The sequence below is a fragment of the Schistosoma haematobium genome, chromosome 4 (genome assembly GCF_000699445.3).
Source record: "Schistosoma haematobium chromosome 4, whole genome shotgun sequence".
Lineage (NCBI taxonomy): Eukaryota > Metazoa > Platyhelminthes > Trematoda > Strigeidida > Schistosomatidae > Schistosoma > Schistosoma haematobium.
Genome location: NC_067199.1, coordinates 31,548,044 through 31,563,802, shown reverse-complemented (window position 1 = coordinate 31,563,802; position 15,759 = coordinate 31,548,044). Strand labels below are relative to the sequence as shown.

At 31.2% G+C, this 15,759-nt stretch overlaps 1 protein-coding gene across 1 annotated transcript in view; it reads right to left on the bottom strand.

Annotated features, from left to right (window-relative positions):
- The window catches only part of MS3_00007857 (uncharacterized protein), a 73,946-nt gene that overhangs the window by 10,102 nt on the left and 48,085 nt on the right, over positions 1–15,759 (bottom strand). The window contains exons 6-7 of the mRNA XM_051216205.1: positions 10,710–11,380; positions 6,872–7,194 (exon numbers count right to left, since the gene is read on the bottom strand). Coding sequence (XP_051066771.1) covers positions 6,872–7,194; positions 10,710–11,380 — 994 coding nt within the window. The remainder of the gene's footprint in view (positions 1–6,871; positions 7,195–10,709; positions 11,381–15,759) is intronic.

Below are 15,759 nucleotides of genomic sequence, written 5' to 3'. Positions count from 1 at the left end.
CAGGAAGAAAAAATTAGTTCATAGAAAGAAAGAATTGAAGCGATTTTAATCTCTTAGTTTAAGGGAAGACAGAGAGTGTATACACCAACGCCATTGTGATTGATTCTGAGCCATGTCACCAAGAGTCTCCAACGATTGGTTAGCACAGTCACGCGGACTCCAACCAAGCAGTCTGCATATCCCAACATGGTTCAGACTAGAAGTTAGTGACTTCAAGTAGATGCCACGTTCTCGTTTGGCCGCCCCTAACTTTCTTCCAACCATCCCCAACTCCGGTTAGCATTGCACGACGTGGTAATCGGTGTTCAGGCATACGTAACACGTGGCCCAACCATCTCAGTCGATGAAGATTCACAACCTCATCAACTGATTTAACATCATTCCCTAATACCCTGCGTCTAACTTCATTATTACTTACCCGGTGATCCCAGCAGACACCAGAAATATTTCTGAGGTATCTGTGGTCAAATACTAATAGCTAACGAGTATCTTCTACTCTTAATGGCCATGTTTATAATGAATAGGATTAAGACAATAGTATTATATTCATTTCTTTTTCGATTTCTAAGATACTTTTGTGTTTTATTATCTTACATAGTTATAGCATTTGTTCTATACACTTCGGCAGTGCCTCCTCCCTGTACATTGGGCTGTCGAACTCCACCATCAACCGCTCCGTGACTGTCTCCCATGTCGTCTTTCCGCCAGCACCGTCCAAGCTGTCATATACAGCCTTTTCCCTGCCTCTCAGCAGCGTCCCCAGCACCACCATCTTCGCCCCCGGCTCCTTCACTCCCGCCAGCCCCGCCACGGCGTCAAACTCCTTCAGGAAGCCCACCACATCTCTGTCCTCAAATTCCTTCGGCCATGGAATCTTCATCCTTAGTGGAGGCGGCGACATCAAATGTAGTGAAGGTGAACACAGGTGAGGACAATCGAATTATATTTAGCACAACATTACAGAATTACTTGGTAAAATAGAAAAACCATACTATAATATCTAATTTGCGAAATGTTCAATAATTGTCTCGAACTTCATTGTTCTTGCATTTCTATACTAATTGCTTTCTATTCTTGTTCTTCCTTTCTTGATCTTCTCAATCTTCTGCTGCCAGAAATTACATTCCTGACCCACGTTATATACTACTTATGTCAATGTAAATAGCACGTACCATACTGTTAGTTTATAGATATGGACTTAAATGATAAGAAATAATGTTTAACTAGAATTAAAATATATAATGTAATATCTAGCTTATGCTAAAATGAAATTATATACGACATATTTTCATGTTATTACATTGTAGAAAGTTGAAAAAGTTGCAGATTCAAAATTCGCACTAAACAGTTAAAAAGTGAACATTATATTGTTCATAGCCATAGAAATGTTTAAACGTTTTATAGTATGTTTAAATGCTTTTAACTTCAAGAGTTCATTAATAGTTAATCTGTGATTAAAACATTTGCTTAACAATCAATTATTTTACTTCTTTTAATATCATGAATCTTTTTCACAATTTAGTAAACACTAGAAAACTATTAATTATCAAAACAGTGTAAAGCGTTAGTTTCTGATATTTTGTCATTAAAATAATACATCTACGAGAGATAATATTAATTATCTATAATATAATTTTAAAGAATTGATGCGTAAACATTTGATGGTAAAAAACACACTGAAATTTAATATTTTCAACTAAAGTAATCAAGCTGACGTGACCATGGAACCGTTTAAAAAGAAATTAAACTAATTTCTTATTTTATAACGATATTTTATATCGACCGTATCCCTCAAAGATTGTTTTTAACCGATTAGTGTCAACAAAAAAGTTTTTTACAGAAACTACATATTAGAGGTAAACAATTGGATGTAGGTAAAAAGGAAAAGATTGGCTAATTTGTTTGTTTTTTTCCTTAAAAGAACCATAGGTTTCTTTCATATTTCAACTTGCTAAAGTGAATCAATATAGTTGCATATTAAACTGATCAATGGTTAATTTTAAGGAAACTGTGGGGACACTATAATTCATGGACGAACTAGTTAAGCATATGATAACAGCTCTAAGATTTTGGCACGAAATTCATTTATCCATTTGGTTAAATAGCTTTCTGTCATTTTAGCTGATGTTGTTTCGTGATGAAAGCCTAAAATCTAGTTCCTAACCCTAACCATCAACTGTGAATCTTAATTCTAATTCCTAACACCACGTGATAAGCCTCATTTAGTCTAAGTAGGCGGTTATTCTCAAGGTTGTTCATAGATTATAGTCTCACCGAAACTTTTATAAGACAAATCTGTCACTAACTAATCAAAAACACATCATTTGTAGCCAATTGCTCAATATTCCAATACAAAAAATGAATCAATTAAAGAATAACACTGATGGAGTCATATGTACGATTCCTTCCTGACATCTCAATATGATTTTTTCCGAACAGTAAATTAACACAAACAGAAATGCAATTAACCATACTCAAATAATATCATGAATGTATACACTTGAATGGTCTAGGTCAATAAGTTTATAATTTTACAACCTTTATGATGTTTGATATTGTAACTTATAATAAATTCATTTCCAACATTCTCTCATATTTAAACGATTAGTACTTTCTGAACTCACTTGTACACTTCAGGTTTATATTCATAAAAATGTAAAATACCTACAAGATTGTTTATTTCATAGATTGTTTCTTATTCCGGAAACAATAACATTTTTATTTCATGTTAACCAGAAACGATTGAACAACTGATTGTATATGGCGACTTTAATTCAATAAATAAATTTTTAGGCAGTTTAAGCAATATTTCATTACTAACTTTTCTCAATAATTTACCAAGATGAAATACAATGATTTCCCATCAGCTTTAATTGCATAGACTAAAACTGACCATAGTGAATTCTAGTCCAATTCATTCAGCTTAGTTCTGAAAACATTTGAATTATAAATTAAAGTAAATCTAGTCTCTGATGTTTAATAAATTATCTAAAGATTTACACACATAATCCATTAGTCTCATTGATTAAATGTCTGTAGAAAAAAATTTTTCAGTTATTATGTGTCATCCCATTATTTAATTTTAATAAGTATTATATGCGTTATATTCTTAATAGTCATTTGTATTATAGATGAATCTTAATGAAAATATATTTTCCATTTATTATTGGACAAATTAGAATAATAGCTGATAAAAACCAATGCTTGATCAATAGAAAAACTGCTAACCGAAAAATTGTTTACTTTGTGGCTGATAAACTATTATAAATGTTAATTTAACAGAAATCGAATATATTTTGCATCATATAGCAATGAGTAAGAATTCGTTTAAAATATAATAACCTTGATGAGTTTATTAGTATACAGGAGCCATGAATACTATTGAATTTGTAGTTCCACATCACGGATTAAATTTAATTAGGCACTTACTGATAACCTGGAAGTAACGAGCAGCTATTTCATTCTAGTATTAGATGGTTTCACAGTGTGTTCACTACCATGACTATTGTTGAACCACCAACCTTTGGAGCTCTCATTTAATTCGCAACATTCAAATCATTGAGTTGGTATTTAATGACGTACACATTTCTAAATTCAGTCTACTAGCAATATCATATGACCGTAATTCAGCAGCATTGATAATACTTGTCTCAAGCTGAATGATTAGGATCTGTGCTCACGTGAATTTATTCACGTAGAAAAGTCAATCACTACATTAGCCAAATTGACTCAGTAGATTCAATCATCTCCAAGAATAAATAACATGAAGGTTCTTGCTGATTAGTGCCTAGCTTGTTAAAATTGAATGAAACGTAAAAAGTTTTATGGGTGGAACAAACATTAGTTGCGTGTAACCATAATGATCGGTGAAATTATAATTAACTAAATTTATAAAGTAAACCTAAAGAGCAGATATTCAGTAAAAAATAGAGTAAGCTAACCTATATACTAATTTATTTGTATTGATTGTTTGAATTTTCTCCTCGATGTTTAGGGATGCAATCGGTATTCGTTCATTCATACAGGTCGCCTCAATAATGTCATTGTTAGATGCATTTTATAAGCAGGTTTAAGTAGTTGCTGGTAGTGAAATCAAGAAAGCGTGTTTTGTTACATTTAGGACCTATCATCTGGATATACCTACAGCTCAGTCGTAAATGTCACACCGGTACTCGAATCCTGGTTGTTTTTCGCTTCAGACGCCCAACGCCTTTTCCACATAACCATTGACTTATGAGATGAAGTGAATTTTAATTCATTTGCATTGGTTGCATGAATGTTCCTGTTGATGTCATGTATATCATTAAAAAAATCATGGTCAAATCGCAGTTCATGCCATTAACAATGAGCCGAGAAAAAAATCTATAATATCCTTTAAAAGATATATTCGTTACAACCAATGCGAAGAGTACACCTACCATCAACTGATAAATCTTAGTTTTCTTAACAAATAATTCGAATTTTATAGGAAGAAAACACACTAAATATTTTAACTTTTAATCAGCAAGCGTTTAACTGAAAAAAGAACCAATCAAAAATTATATTTAAATTGCGATGTTGTTCAATAAAATGATATTTATACTATGCTACACTGATATCATATTTGAATCAGTCAACATTACATATTTTTCGATTGAGATCATGAACCGAATAATTTTAGACCACCATTGAAAACTTGGAAGCACTGAACGGCCGTTTCGTCCTATTGTGGGACTCCTCGGCAGTGCGTCCACGACCCCGCCTGTGGGATTCGAACCCGGGGCCTTCATCCTCGCGCGCGAACGCTCAACCTACTGCACCAGTGAGCCGGTATCCAGTGGTGTTAATGTCTAACCTCAACCAATCCACGAAGTTGCGCGACCATCTTCCATTGTACTGAGGTAGACACCTGTTTCTACCCGACACGAATTAGCTCTACTGGTCACAGCTTCTCACCAGAACTTCAAGAATTTTCTCACGAAGCTAGTCACTGGTGAACACATGATAATTATCAGTGGTCTAACATCAATCGATTCATGATCTCAATCAAAAACTTAACAATCTCCACAACCCCTAAACTGATAATTACATATTTTATTGTGACATGACATTTTCAACAAGATTGATCTAGTCTACAAAGTATAACTGCAAACTAAAAGGTAGAATTAAACAAGAATAGACCCTGTTTGTTTTCTAATATTAATAAAACGTTTGACATTAGATAAAGCAACTACCGAATCAATATTTATTCAGTCAGTCAGTTACAACGTAGGACCAGGCACATACATGCATCGGTTACGATACATTGAACTTTTTGTCATTAAATCTGAAGCGAGTTTTGTCATTTAAATAAGCTTTTCCAAAAAGTTACCCGTTGTTATGTATTCATAGTTGAGTTTGTTGACAACTGAATTCCAATTCATTTATAATTCAATAGGGGTGAGCTTGCCACTTGACTTTATAAATTTCGGCTTCATTTCAAAGCGAGTAGTCGGTGCATAATTCTATGTCCCGCTTTGGAAAAAAACAATTACTCTGTCTTCCTTGATGTGTCCTATTTACTTATCTAAATTTGATATGTGATATAAACTTTTAATGAAAAACTCTTTACAAACCTTCAAAACTAATTATTAAGTATATTCACAAACTTCACAATAATCTTTTTCTAAAATAAATGCTGTGGTGAATGAAAACTCAGGTACTGTAAATCAATTCATTGTTTCATGCAAAAACGCACAGCGCTTTTGTAAAATATGGAAATCATATATTAAATATATAAGTTGAACATCTTCCTTCGGTTATCCTTTACATACTCTAACATTTTTCTAATCCTTCTATTATTCCGATTGCTAGGTGTTTTGCTTGTCGTTCTCTTTATTTCAATATTCTAACGGTAAGCATTTCAATTCCTATTCCTGCAACATGCTACTTTTATCTATATACATAAGTGGTGAAAGACACAATGTCATTATGAATTAAGAACTATATTATTTTCACTTGAAAGATTTTAAGCAATTAATACGAAACACTTCTAAATAACTAGTACTGTTGAATGCTTAAGCAACTTGGCCACATATATTTCACATATTATTTATGAAATTGCTGGACGTTTATTCATTAATAAATAATTATTAACTCGATTAGAATTTCATAGTTGACAAATTTAATTATATTAATGATTATTCTACACTAGGAATTAATTAATTAATTAAAGTAATTAATTTAACAAATTGAATAGGCATAGTTAATTAAATGTTTATTTCTCTTTAAATCATGAAATGATCGGTATTAGACCATCATTGGTAACCTGGAACCAGTGGACGGATATTTCGTCCTAATATAGAAATTTTCGGAGATACGCATCCACGATACCGCACCAAAGGGACTCGAAAACAGGACATTCGATCTCGCACGCGAACACTTAAACTTCAGACCACTGAACCGCAATCCAATGGTGTTATTGTTTAACTTTAGCCAATCCACGATATTGCGCGACCATCCTCCATTAACTTCGGTAACTGCTCCACACCTGACACGGTTGAACTCCAATTGTCACAGCATTTGACTAGGACTCTGAGAACAGTCTCTCGAAGCTAGTCACCAGTGAGCATATAATAATGATCAGATCGTTGAGTTATGATTATGTTCATCAAGCGATCAATGTTAGACCACCATTAAAAACCTGGAAGCACTGAATGACCATTTCGTCCTAGTATGGATGCGCACTGTTGAGAAGTCCTACACTAGGATAAAACGGCTGTCAAGTGCTGGTGGTCTAACATTGATCGGTTCATTATCTGAAATAATACTCAACAATCTTCACAACCCTATACTGAACTTTATTTCTTCCGTTTAAAACATTATACAATTTTAAATAATATATTTTACTTACTTTATAGATGTCTCTTTTAATAATAATGATAATCTATGAAAAAATTGAATAACTGTTGGTTGAATTATATAATAAAACACATTATGATGATATTCACATAATATTGATGAATTTTCAATTGAAATTATTATCTCTGTAGGTGAATTAAAACAAGTTCCAATTGTTTTATTAATTGGTTTAAGAAATATGGTCAATAGATTAATTAAATCATTATTTTCAATTTGGAAATTACATAGTATTTCATTATGATAATTAAGAATGTATTTGTCGATAAGTTTATTCATTATCTGTGGAAATGTTTTTCTTAAAGTTTCTTTCCATTCCTGTAAGGAAACAAAATTTAGGAAATTTGCAATGTTTAGAAAAATTCTAAATTTTTTTCCAAACAAATAATTTATTTAACGATTTTAATGAAGAAATTCATTATCATTGAGTATCTAACGTTTATTTATTTTGAGACACATATATCAAGAATATTAAATCAATAGGTGTTTTAGTGCAAATGATGAGAATAATCATGAATGAAGAGGCTGATAGGTTTTGAGTTCGAATCCCGCAAGGTGTGGTCGTGGATGCGCAACGCTGAAGAGTCCCAGAATAGAACGAAACGGCCGTCCAGTTCTTCCAGGTTTTATATGGTGGTCTAGTATCAATTGACTCATGATCTCAACTGTTGGAAATAAGGAAGTCATTGAACTTATAAATAGGAGCATATGAAAAATATTTTTCTATTTAGCAGTTATTAATTTATGATAATTTAGCAAATATGAAACTTAATAATTACACTTATTCGATGACACTAGCTGAAGAATAGTTACAGGATGACATGAACGTCGTAGAAATGAAGGTGTGGGGAATGGACTATTATACTGTGAGTAAAGTTGTCACTTATCAACGATACAGAATGTTGTATCGTGCTAAATCATGCATTGTTGACCATCAAATCTCAGCCAAATATTTAATAGGTAATTTCTTTTCCCAAACACATCAAAGCGTTGTGATTGATTCAGTGTAGATTTGAGTACTTAGTAAGATAAAAAGATGACGACTGCTTTCCGATTGTCGACCGTTCTACAAATGATACTAGTTTACTGCAAACTGGTGAATGCTGGTGAGCTGCCTATGTTCCTTCATGAGGAGTAACAGGCGTAAGTAAGTAAGTAAGAATTAAGAAACTAATTTGCATTTGATTCACAGGACTGTTTTCTATATTTTCATCAATAAAATTTGTAACAAAAAAACCAATCATTTTTTCTACCGATAAATAAATCAGTTACCATGATTTTTATTTTACTTAAATGCTAAAATAAACATTGAGCATCGCTTTTCTTTTAACTTATATGTTAACAAAAAGCGTATAAAGTCTCGTATAATAGAATTTCACTAGTTACATACTGAAATCATGATTGCTTTGAGTAATAATTCAATCAAACAGTTTTGTTAGTTTGCAGTTATTTCTAATTAATAAGATGATAGAACAAAATATATAAAAATTATATATATATATATATATATCGACACTTTTATGGTTCTATCAGAATAATAGTTTGTTTGTAGCAAGACAGATATCCTGATATATCAATAAAATGTTTCAAAAAATAGTTTATTACCATTACGCATCGATAATAAATGAAAGAATACTGAAAGAAGGAAAAAGTTGATAAATGTTATATTCTAGTTCAAAACTCTTCAGGAAAAATAGTGAATGCATGACTTTACAATGAAAATAGTGAGACCGTAAGTTAACTAAACTGATATTCACAGTGTTGTTGATTTGGGAATTTCAACACTATCATCTGAAGATTATTTGTACAAACAAGTTAAAAAAACATAACATCTGCTTGTTTCTTTAAAGTTCCTGCAACTGGTGTCAGTTCGTGACAAAAACCAACTGATATTTGAACGTACCTTCAGAAAATGCATCATAAAATTACTGTCTTCATTTATTTTCGTGTTAGGATTACGACAAAAAGTACATCAATGTTTTCATGCGTGAGAGATTTTATTCTCCTCATGATATCAAGGGCTGCAACACATTAGTCTTTCTAAGTATTTAAAAGATTTACTTCAAAGCTGCCGTCTATTCACGTTTATTTATTTGAGCTGTGTCCGGGATGCTGTTTTCATTCTACTGTTATTTACACTGAGATTCTAGCAGAGTGTCCTGCTATTTAAACATCGACGCCCTATCCATCGGGCTACTGAGTTCAGATAGTCACTGGCTTGTGCAACTGACATGAATATGATTTATAAGAGTTTGTAAGTTTACTATGCACAAGTATCGCATTTTGAGGAGATAGGTATCCGATTCAAATTTCAGTGCATATATCAACTGTTGGATGTAAATACGTCCATTTGAGCAGTCCTAATTAGAACAAAGCGCGTGTCCTGGATTTCACCAATCGAATTTGTTTTAAACTAGTTTAGTGACATAAGAAATTTTCTGACACAACATAATGATTTTTGTATATAAAAAAGCCACACAAATGATAAAATTATCTCCAATTACAACAAAATATAAATAAACCGCATTATATTACATAACATAGAATTAGGGACGCTGAGTTTAAGAATTAATGTTGGTCACAAAAAATGTATTCCAACATAAATTTACAAACGTGACGTTACTTCTATTCAGAGATCTTTTATTTCTAATAAAGGTACTACTCAAGCAAACTGATCATCTCGGTAGTCTGGTAAACTATGGAACATGATAAATGATTACTTTAAATCTTCAGAAATTTCCCTTTTAAGAATAGCAATCAGTTTATCATGATACTTGGTCGTAAGTTTGAGTGATGAATTATTTACTCCAACAGGTGTCTTTCAAAAAAATTATCCTTTTTCAATTTATGGAGTAATTAGTTTAAGTTACATCAAGAAAAACTAATCATGATAACTTCAAATAAAATGATACTTTAAACTTAGTAGACCTGTACAGAGTTCCAACTACAAACCTTCATATGTTCTTCACATCATAAATGATATTGCAGTCAAATAAACAGTAAAAAAATGAACCGAATCGCCACTCATAGTAACATCCATTTAATTAATAAGATGACCAATGTTACCATTAGACAGTAATTTAGCCTATTTTATGTTTCAAATGTAAAATAACCATCTATGAGTTGTGGGATATGAATATCGGTGATCCTATAAAATAAGATCCATATTTTTTCACATGTTGAAATAGGAACTGAAAACCGTGAAGTCCAATTAATGTTGTGTTTTTTTTCTTCACTTAAATGGTACCGTGAAAACTTTGTTTTCACTTATATACTAGGAAAAATATTTTCCTTCTATCAAGAATAATAACCAGTTTCCATATCCTATTTTAGCGCAATTTAATCCGATGGGAAATTTTAATCGGACAGCAACAGAGAATGATATGAACCTAGTTCATAAATCAAATATTGAAAATATGCTTTGAGTTTGAATGAAAATAACTGAAAGCGAAGAATAACTCTTTACATTTTTTAGTAATTTAAAAAACATTTCTGAGAAAATGACATCGTTTCCTTATAGACTTCAGTAGTTAGTCATCCTTTATAAGCGAAAAATAAGAGAAATGAAAAATTTGTAGATTAAGTGAATGCTTTTAAATGTGTTATGTTCACTGTTTTTAATGGCCTAATTATGAAGCTTTTTATCATTATTCTAAACAATACTATCAGCAAATACTCTACGTAAGATTTGTCCATATTATGTACAGATTCCAGTGATTGTGTTTTCCTGTATAAAATATACTGTGTCATATTATAGCCCATAGTTTTCAATCTCTACTCATAAAATGTTTAAACAACCAATAAAAATGTATACTTCACAAAATCAAACTTACCTTAATATTCTTATCTAATGATATCAATAAATTATTCACTTGACTTAATGTTCCTATTACACGTGCTAACCGTATTAGTACATTTCTGTCTACATTCAATAAGTTTGTTTTAATTTCAATTAGATCATCAAAATTACTATTTGATATTGTGGTTGTTGTTCCTACTGATAATCTTGATGATGGGGTCGATGTTAAATTTGACAGAAAATATGAATTCATTGGATTAAATAATTGTTTGAATTCTTTCAGTATTTCATCATTTACATAATTATTTGTATAACCGAACCAATATAAAATACAATAGATGATATTATTAAAAACAATATCAGTTAAATTTTTAAAACATTTTATAAGATTTTCATAATGAATAAATAATAATTCAATATATATAGATTGTTGATAGTAATATGTAATTTGATTTATATTATTATCAATTATGTTTGTTTGTTGCTGGATAGAATGATTATCATCAGTTTGTTGTAATGTAACATTCCAATTTTTCATACATTTGTTATATTCATTAAAACATATATTTTTTAACATAATGAGAAAACGTATAAAAATGACATCTAAACGTCGTGTATATTCATAAGCTTTGTATAATTTTAATAATAGAGATTTATATGAATCAGGTATGGAAATATCGAAATGGTGTACAATTGATGAGATGCCTGTTGAAATAGAAAAATAAGAAAATAACAGTGGAAAAGGAAATAGTTTGGAAAAAAATATTCATTAATGAATTTAAGAAAATAATATGCTGTAAAATGTTTAGTTTAATTGAGACCAAGGATTATTGAAATAAAATGATAAAGTGGATACGATAATTGTATATAACATTAAATATTCCACCTTTTGAACAAACATTACGTTTATATATTTAACTAACATATTTTTTCAAAAAACACTTATTTAAAATTATAACATATTGTAGAAATCTGAATTATACCGTTGAATGTTTAGTAACATTATCGGTATCATTCACAGGGTTAGACTTGATAATTTCGAACAAATTAAGCACTGGTTAGATCGGGTTGACGAGTCACATACAGGGTGAAACCTGTGTCCTGAATTCCCTTGTTAGTCAGTATCTATCTCTGCTTATAATGATCGAGTAGAATGTTAATAATAAAACAATTATATACTTTTCTTAGTAGGGAAGCATTAAGAGAGCTTTTAGAATCATGATAAATGAATGAATAATAAATCTTCAGATTTGTCTGTAAAGTAGATTAGAGCGAATATAAACTAACAGCTATGATAAATATGTTAGATTCCCATACCATTATATTTGCATTCATAATATTGAACAAGATGCATTATTTATTATAAAATCTAGCTTAAAACGTTTAAAATGTAATTGCTTATAGTGAATTAATTGAATGTCATGTTACATTATTTCGGAAAAATAATTTATTGGCCAGTAATATCTTCTTTATTGTTCATATAAATTTACAACAGTTGCTTTCCATTAAAAATAGGATTAAAATAGCTCTTAGTTATTGACAGATTTAAAGCTTGTTTCCATTGTATTTATCCTAATAAAAGTGTCCAAAGAACACAATCATTTATGTACTCTTAAACAATTCTCTCTACATTTTGACTCATAATTATTTAATTTAGTTTAATCAAATTGTTAAATTGTTTTGTGAAATGAAGAAAGAAACCCCGATTGTCTTCTTAATACATCGCAGTGTCAGTGATTATTTTTCAAAAAGACAAATTGAAATTTATTACATAATTCCAATGTAAAGACAATTTTAACCAACGATTAATTCAATTTTATTAACAAGTGTTATACAACATGAATAAAATTAAAATGAACTTCTTTTGATGATGTGCTTGTTCTTAATTAAATCCTAATTAGTAATTAACCTTTTCAAGATGACGATCAAGAAGTTACTTGAAAATCCAAAACACATTTTACTTGGAAATAAAATTTTATTATTTTTTTCAAACAAATAAGTTTCACTTGTTGAAATCATGAGGCAATTGAAAACAGACCACCATGGAAAACCTGGAAGCACTCCAAGGCCGTTTCGTCCTAGTATGGAACTCCTCAGCAGTGCACACCACGATCCCGCACCCCGCGAGATTCGAACCCAGGACCTATCAGTCTCGGGCCAGGCGCTTAACCAATTAGACCACTGAGCCGACATCCAACGGTGTTAATGTCTAACTTCAACCAATCCACGAAGTTGGGTTTGAATCCCGCGGGGTGCGGGATCGTGAATGCTCACTGCTGAGGGGTCCTATACTGGGACGAAACGGCCTTCCAGTGCTTCCAGGTTTTCCATGGTGGTCTAGCTTTAATTGACCCATGATTTCAACAAGTGAAATTTCTAAAAATCTCCACAAAACCCATCCTGATAAATGAGTAAGTGTTTGATATAACAAAACAATAATGTCTATAAAAATGAATATCATTTGAAAATTATACTTTGAAACTAGTAATCTATTCACAGTTGCCTTAGATATTGTCTGGTAATCGGTAAAATTTAGTTGAATTAAATGATCATTTTGCTACGAGAAACAAATGATCGTCTGTATTGGTTGTTTGAATCTTACCACTGACGTTTAAGCCTGCAATTGATCACTTTCTTCTTGGTATGAGTACATCTGGTGTGGATTGCCTCAATATTGCTAGTGAGTCACAAACATTTTAAGCAGAGATGGATGGTGGCTAGCAATAGAATCAGAGACGAGAGTTTCTTCAAGAGTTGATGTTCACCCTCCGATATGATGGAAAGAAAAGTCAATTTTCGATTGATTTACTCATTATGAGTTTTGTTCAACATTACCTCCCTTCTAATTCAATGTGATGATCAGTCAGTGTAGCGTTTGATTTGTTTTCGCAGTATGATATTTCCTTCTGTATAATATACGATATTCTTGCATTCAGTTGACATGAACTATGCTCAGTAAGTGATTTGTTATAACTGAGTATGTGATTTAATCCTAATTAATAATCAAAATGGGTGTATAATCAATATATAATTCAGTGTATTTTAGACTATTGTGATTCATTATTATTATCATCGTCGTCGTCGTGTTTTGGGGCTAATAAATCTTCACTTATACCAGTCTTTGTGTTCTTACTTTCGCGTAGTGGGAATTGCAGAGGTCCCTCGTTCTGAGTATAAGTGATTAGCAATTGCGACGACCAAATATAACACCCTCTATCCCGACTTATTGGCTAAGAGAATAATGCTATGTCATTTGGAAAGAGCAGTAACAGTTTCGAGTCCCGGATTGGACATCACTTTGGTATTCGGGTACAACCAGCTGATTAGTCACAAACAAGTCTTGGATTCCTCTTCTAGTAAACATCCATCTTGCATTACAAATGATCGTCTGTTCACTTGGTTGTTTATAATGGATAAATGGAGTTTATTAAAGGCTACGCAAACCATTTATTACATTTATTAAAAATTTAGAGAAAAAATAATCACTTTAGCAAATATATTTCATTCAGCAAAACATCTTTAAGATAGTCTCAAGGCACTGAAACCATTGGAAAATAAATTTGATGGTTTTAATGTAAAAATAACGTTCACTTATCTATGGAATAAGATTACGACAGCTGTTCAACTTAAGATAATTTCACAGATATCTATTATATCCACTATACATACAAATAGGCAGTGAAATTACTAGTAATATAACATCTGCTCCGTGATTAGAATGATATCATATCTTGATGATGCAATTAAAGCTGTTATGAAAGTCTGTAATTTTTTTTGAAAAATCCAAACGTCAACAAAATTAAAATGAATCCAGTAGAAATTCATATTCAGAAATATAGAAGGTAACAGTGTTTAGTACAGAATAATAATATAATATGATAAAATAGATAAAGTATGAAGATCTATTTCAATGGAAGTTAGTTTTTGTGACATACTAATATCAACTGAAAAGGTATTAGCAAACAGAAAACGTTGCGAAGAGGGTTGGTTAAAGTTTGTAAATCAGTAACAGTAATCAACTAAATAATTTACTCAAATTCACTTTGTATTGTTTGTTTGAAACTTGTCATTGATGTTTAGGACTGCAATCGATCAGTCTCATATTGGCATATGTGCATCCTGTACGGATTGCCTCGATATTCCATTCAGTCATAAGCATTATAAGCAAACATGGATGACAGCTAGGAATCTAGGACGAGCTTTTCGTGCTACTTGAAGCTATCAGAGCTCAGTAGCAAAGTGGATAACGCGTTGGAGTTTGAAGCGAACGGTATTGATTTCGAGGCCCGGATTGAACATCAACTCTGAGATGCATGTGTGTACGTAACACAAATAATTCGAATTCCATAATTAGTTTTTAATATTAACTGATATTGGTTTCGTCAGAAAAAATATTTATCCAATTATCGACCAATTGGTTTTTATGATGTTAACAAAGCTGTAAATAATTCTTCAATTACTTTCTATATAATTTTTGTGTAATAAGTCAATGAAATACTCTTAATCGTTATTCAGTTGCTAAGTATGTTAGTATATGTCTAAACAACTGAAATGTAAAATATCGATTGGGAATTATAATTTACAATAGCACATTATACGCTGTTAATCCATAGGTAATAGTTGTCTGCAATTTTGATATTTATTACGTAATAGTTCTATGTGTTATTTATCTAAACTGACAAATTATATTTGTAATAATGTTTTAAGCTATTGGAAAAAAGTTTACTTCTGGATGAGAATATTACCTGTCTTTTGGGCATTATAAACAACACACCAGTATATTATTATTGTTCTGATAAAAAAAAATTAGCACAATTCAGAAAGATCAGTAAAAATGAACAAGGTACTTTTCATATGTGACATTACTGTATTGGCATTTAGTTTTCGGTTACCATTTCATAAAATAAACCGATCACGATTTGTTGATACGATAAAAAATATGAATGACGACAAAAGAGTGGGTTGCTTCATATTAGTCGATAAGTGATTTAGCAAATGATTATAATTTTATAACAATTATTAAATAAACGATTCCATGAGTTGCTTCAAAGTTATGATTTTAGGAATTTTTAAAAACGGAGAAA